This window comes from Terrapene carolina, unplaced genomic scaffold (assembly GCF_002925995.2).
Source record: "Terrapene carolina triunguis isolate 2854851 unplaced genomic scaffold, T_m_triunguis-2.0 Scaffold53, whole genome shotgun sequence".
Lineage (NCBI taxonomy): Eukaryota > Metazoa > Chordata > Testudines > Emydidae > Terrapene > Terrapene triunguis.
In genome coordinates this window covers 18,462,278-18,468,473 of record NW_020664404.1, presented here as the reverse complement: position 1 = coordinate 18,468,473, position 6,196 = coordinate 18,462,278, and the positions used below count along the sequence as shown (strand labels likewise).

Genomic DNA, 6,196 nt, shown 5'->3' with positions numbered 1-6,196 from the left:
CAGTGGGGGCCGCGATCGGCCAAACCTGCCGCATCAGCAGGTAAATAAACTGGCCCGGCCCGCCAGGGTGCTTACCCTGGCGAGCCGCGTGCCAAACGTTGCCGATCCCTGAAATAGGGCAAGGGACTGGAACTCTTTTCTGGAAATTATGATAATATTGTTGAGGAAAAAATCTGTGGGGTAACCAATACATTGTGAAAATTACCTCCTTATTTAATATCACCCTAAATCATAAAATATCAGATAGAATGTTTTCTCTGAATGTTAAATGAGTAGTTCAGAAAATAATTTACAAAGTGCCAGGCATGATTTCCCAAGCACAAATTAGTTGGCTGAAAATATCAGCAAACTTTGCAGTGTAATTCAGTACACCTAACATTTGTAGATACGTGTAATATCTTGTAGATGATGAAAAGTCCTTTGACAGAATCAAATAGAATTCCACGTTTTTTGAGAGCATTTTTTTTTTTTTTAGTTTAACCTATTTTTTCATCTTTAATCCTCTCTCTTTAGAATCTCTAAAAGTGATTTATTTTCCTCAGGCCCCCAACTCAGGTGTACCAGACAAAGGTATCTTATTTCCACCTTTTTTTCTTCTTATAAGGGGAAATGATTAATGTTAATGCAGGGGGTGCCATTAAAGTCTCACTATTTGCCACTCTGCATTATACCATTGTCTTTCACTGTAAGTACAGGAAGATACCAGGGTCTAGGCCACAATTCTGCAAGACACTGAGCATTGAAAGATTGGGCCCAATCCTGAGAGGTGCCAAGAACCCTCAACAACAACTGAATTATCAGCCTCTTATTGTAGGTTCCTGGCTGAGCAAGTGTTGAGCTATTATTGACACCTGCTGTAATTAGGGTACACTCTGAGAGTCTCATCCTGCACAAACTTATACACGTGCTTAACTCTACTGCCATGAGTAGTCCCAGAGAAATCAATGGGACTCCACATAGTGGTAAATTTAAGCATGTGTATAGGTGTTCGCAGGATCAGGGCATAAATTGTAGAGGCTAAAATTCCCCTTCATGATGAAAATTTAATGTTTTAATTCATTATCTTCCTTCTGCATTTTCTGAGTTTTCAAGGGATAAAAACAAGGAGAAATCTGAAATCTTGCACCTCAACCAATATTGTATGGGTTGATATTATCAAGACACTGTACATAACCTTCCTGAACCATCTTACTGAATGTCTCAAATAGACAAATATCAGTAACTGTCAGCACACAAATGATTGTATACTTACTTGTCCAAAATACCGAGATCCCCAAAGTCATACATTGACTAGATGCCCCTCTACATGCCCCACCACCCACTATATTGGTAATAATAATGTAGACACTCTGGCCTAAACTTTCAGAAGTAGCTCGTGATTTTGATGCCTCCATTTTTGGATGCCCATCTTGACAAATCTTAAAGAGGCTTGATCTTCAGAAAGTGCTGAGTAGAGCTCGTTGAAAAATATTCATCTAAACAGTTTTCCTTCAGAAAAACACTGCTTCAACTAAATTGACATTTTTCATGAAGTTGTATTGATTTTAACAAAAATTTTAGGGAAAACAGGTTGAAAATGTAAAAACATCCTATTCACCATTTTCAGAACAGAAAGTTTTGATTTTTCTTTTAGAAACAACTTTTAATTTTGAAATTTACTTGTGTATGTGTATATATACACACACACACACACACACACAGGTCAAAATTAAACCAAAACATTTTGATTAATCCGAAAAGAATTTTTTTAGATTTAATTTAATGAAAAAAATTAAATTGTGGCTGTTCATCCCTGATCAATACTAAAAAAATTGAAATCTCATTTTTTTTTTTGTGGGATGGAAAATCCATTTCTAGTGTTGAGCACCCACTCTCTGAAATTTAAGCCCTTGTGAAACATCTAAAGTCGGGCATCCAAAAAGTGAGTCATTTTGAAATATTTAGGCCTGTGAAACTCACCCTGAACTTTGAGCTAATCTGCAGAGAGCGAGGAAGCTGGATTTTCAGGTACTTTAAAAACAATCCTTTGTTATGGTTTTGCAGAGTTTTATAACCTTTGCAAATAAAATAACTTGGAAAAATTGCACATAAAAAAATCACTATACCTCTATAAACTAATGGCACTCCAATTACAAAATGTGTGTTTAAATATTAATAATATTGTGAAAAAGTACTTGGGGGGCAAATACACGTGTAGCTTTGACATTTTTGTTGTGAAAATAGAATTTTCTTGATGAAATAATTGCTTTCCCCTTGTGGAATCTACATCTTTTTCACGGAAAGGTTAAGATAAAAAATGCTTTTCACATGGCTCCACAGCATGAAATTAAAAAAAAATGTAATGTGTCTTTAAACATCAGTTTAATTTAATTTAGGTACAAAAATATTAACAAGCTTTAATCACAAACATATATTTATTGCCTGGTATCATTGCAGGGAAAAGTTAAGGTTGTTTGGGTGCACTAATTGTGCATTTTCATACTTGAACATGTTTGTATTTATTTTAAGGTTTCCCTTAACTTTGAATTCACTGGGTTTATAGTGTTTGGTTTTGGAATAGAGAGACAAAATGATTAGACACAGGTCACTGGCAGCACTGGAAGTGGAACCAGGGTTTCCAGACTCACAAGCCATTGTCCCTTCCATTTTACTACACAATCTCCCCAAGCAGTGTCCAAAGGACAATCTAGTCTTGCTCAGTGGCATACGAGGAATGAATTAATCATCTCAGTGCATGTCCCAGCTGACAGGTGATTTTATTAAAAAGAAAGTACTATAAAAATATTCTACAATAATGGTGTGAACCACTACATCTTACATAGCAGTACTGCAGAATTTGGGGCAATTACTATTGAATGCTGTGGTATTATTTGTATAATAAAAGGTGCCTGCATCCAACTTACACCACAAGTGACACCCATATCGCTAGTCTTGTTAGAGAGGAGAAGGACAGAAAATATTCAGAAGTCGCCTTTTAACCCTCGAGATAGAATTACCTTTGTACCAGGGGATCTATGTATAGAAGCTTGTGCTGTCAATGCCCATATTTAGGCTTGGAAGGATTAGACTTTTATTGGTAAATGTCAATAAATGTTGATTTTACCATAAACACGCAAACCAATGAAAAAAATATCTCCATCAATAATCATCAAACTTTACAGAGAGTCAAAGTAAGAAAAATGCTGCTTGAGAACTTAGAGTTTGATTTAAGGCTATTTATTGGATATATTTTGACGTGTGATATTGACAATTTGTGTTTTATTGTATTGTTATGAAATAATTATTGTCTGACTGCCATAATTTCCCACAACTGTGAAAATTTAAATTGATAAAAGTAGGAAACAATGCTTAAAAATAAACGTTGATATTATCCACCAAAATTATTAAAAAATTCAAAAATTCTGCCAACCCTATCCATATTACATCTGTTCTGCAGATAAGCAGGTGGCTTAAGTCTCCAGTGATGTTAGTCTGGCAACTTTATCCAGCACAAAATGTCACTCTAGGAAAGTATTTTCACTTGATGAGCTGAAACTGTCATACAACAATCACTATCTTGTAAAGCATTATATATCTAGCTATCACCTTGTGTGGCAAGGGTGTAAAAATCTTATTCATTTTTGACAGTACATGCATCAGTGGAAAGGAGCTTTATTCAATTATTTTGAACCCCTATGATGAAGCTAATTATTGAACTGAGTTAACTCAATGAAACATGTCAATTTAAAATATAAAATTCAATCCACCATTACACAAATAAAATATAGAAGCACTCATAATTAGCCTAACTACATTTTAAATTTTCATGTGTGTATAATTTAATACATGGATGCAAGTAACTAACTGCCTCTGGTTTTTAGGTTAACAGAATTAGGATAAGTGTGGAGAGTAATATATGTGTATTTTAAGTAAGGCAATTAACTTATTTCCCAACATCTAGGACCTACAGATGATCATGTTTATTAGTATTTCACAATCCAGAAAGATTACATTTTTCTTTTACTTACAGACTGGTGAGGTTTTTTCCCCGCAAAGTTAAATAATCACAGCTGTAGCTTGCACAGGCATTACACAGAGATATAAATTATACATAAATGAGACTTACAACTGCAGGAGAGAGAGATTAATTATTAAAGACATAGCCCAGGTTCTGTTGAGAAAAGTACTAGAAGGTTTAGAGGTCTGTGGTGTGTATGCACAGTAGCTTCTCTGTTTCCATTTAATATTTGTTAGACAAGTCACAAAGCCCTCGCAGACAACAGCAGCAAATGATCTCCTTGAAGGTTTTCCTGAGCTCTTGACTCCGGAATGCGTAGATAAGGGGATCAATGATGGAATTGCACATGATGAGAATGAGGTACAAGTTAAAGTGGGACATGAAACATACACAATATGGGTTGTGGGGGCAGGAGATGTAGAAAATCAAGTGGAGGAAAAATGGGGCCCAGCACACAACAAAAACCCCTATCAAGATGGTCAAAGTGATGGCCCCCTTCATGTTGGCACCTTGACGAATGGTGCCCGTCCCTGGAAGAACTGCAATCTTTTTGATATGCAGTCGGGCCAGCATGAACATGTGGACATAGAGGGAGGCCATGAGAACTAGCATGGTGAAGAACATGCTGATAAGACAGATGATGACAACGCTGCTGTCTGAGTAAATGATGAACAAAATGCCTGAAACCGTGCAAGCAGCCCAGATGCATGTTATGATGATCCCTACACGCTTCACTGTCATAATGTTATGGTACTGGAGAGCATAAAAGATGGTAAAATACCTGTCCACAGCTATTGAAAGCAGGCTGCAAATGGATGCAAGTAAGGAACTGCAAATCACCGAGTCAATGACATTGTCAATGTTTACGGTGAAACTTTGTGCACCAGTGTCTGTATTGTTTAACAGGGTGATTACAATGGTTTCTGATCCATTTGACAGACTCACTAGCATGTCAGCCACTGCCAGACTACAGATGAAAAAGTACATAGGTGAATGCAGATTCTTGTTCTTGGCTATTGCCACAATGACCAAAATGTTCTCCAATAAACTTATGAAGCCCAGAGTCACAAACACTTCCGGGGCCACAAAAAGTTGCTCATAACACCCCCCAGAGGAGTAACCTTTTCCACTTGACTCATTGGCACCACCATGCAATCCATAGCTGTGGTTCCAGAAGCGCAGAGGCTGGTGCATGCCATGGTGGCGTGTGATGTTCATCTTATGAAGCGCTGATCCAATGCTAAGTGGTATTTTTCCAGCTTGCTGCCTTTTAAATATCAAGTTTCTTTTTAGTTTCCTTGTAGTCCTCCTGAGACTTTTCACTTGCAAAATTAGCACAAAAGCCTCCAAGGGAGAAAGCAGTTAAAACTCTACCATGATATCAAACAGCAGGATTTCAGACTCTGAAATGCTGGTTTTGTCTCTTACAGATGCAGTTTCTAATAATCATCACCTTTAGCATGGTTATCAAGTTCCATGATATTCAATCTACAGCTGTTTTAGTTTTTCCCCCCCACATAGCTTATATATACTGATGCATTCAGGTATTTTCTTGTCTTCCATTAGGAAAGGTAAAAGTAAAATACTCTAGTGACTGCTGCTGAGTGGAAACCAATTTCAAACCGCAAGCACCACTCTGTCAGGCAGTGTACGCTTGCTGCCTGTTTTATGGTGTGTAGAGGGTGAAAAAGTATTCAGAGGCATGCTCCTCCTCTGATTTGCCTTCAGCCAATAAGGCTAAGGAACAGTGAAAGTCTAGGAGATGCTGATTACATTTCAGAACTGCACATCACATAGCAAAACAGTTTCAGTTGCAGCACAGCTCCCTACAGTTACAGGAAATTGGATTTTGTTTTGCTTCCTTATCTTTTCAGAATAGTTTTATTCCCCTCAGAGCCCTCCACAATGGATTTTCTGTATCACCACCACCACTTCTTACAACTACAGCTGCTTTCAGAGTCTTAAAGAAGTCCTTAAATCGCTCAGATGCCTTGGCTTATATCGGGGCTCGGCAACCTCTGGCACGCGGCTCGCCAGGGTAAGCACCCTGGCAGGCCGGGCCAGTTTGTTTACCTGCCGCATTGGCCGGTTTGGCCGATCGCAGCTCCCACTGGCCGCGGTTCACCATCCCAGGCCAATGGGCGCTGCAGGAAGCGGCGCGGGCTAGGAATGTGCTGGCTGTGGCTTCCCGCCACCCCC

General features: G+C 38.3%; 1 protein-coding gene across 1 annotated transcript; it reads right to left on the bottom strand.

Annotated features, from left to right (window-relative positions):
- Nucleotides 1-4,219: 4,219 nt before the first annotated feature.
- MC4R (melanocortin 4 receptor) lies at nt 4,220-5,215 on the bottom strand. The gene has a single exon (XM_024203479.2). It carries the CDS (start codon nt 5,213-5,215, stop codon nt 4,220-4,222), a length of 996 nt encoding a protein of 331 aa, XP_024059247.1.
- Nucleotides 5,216-6,196: the final 981 nt, after the last annotated feature.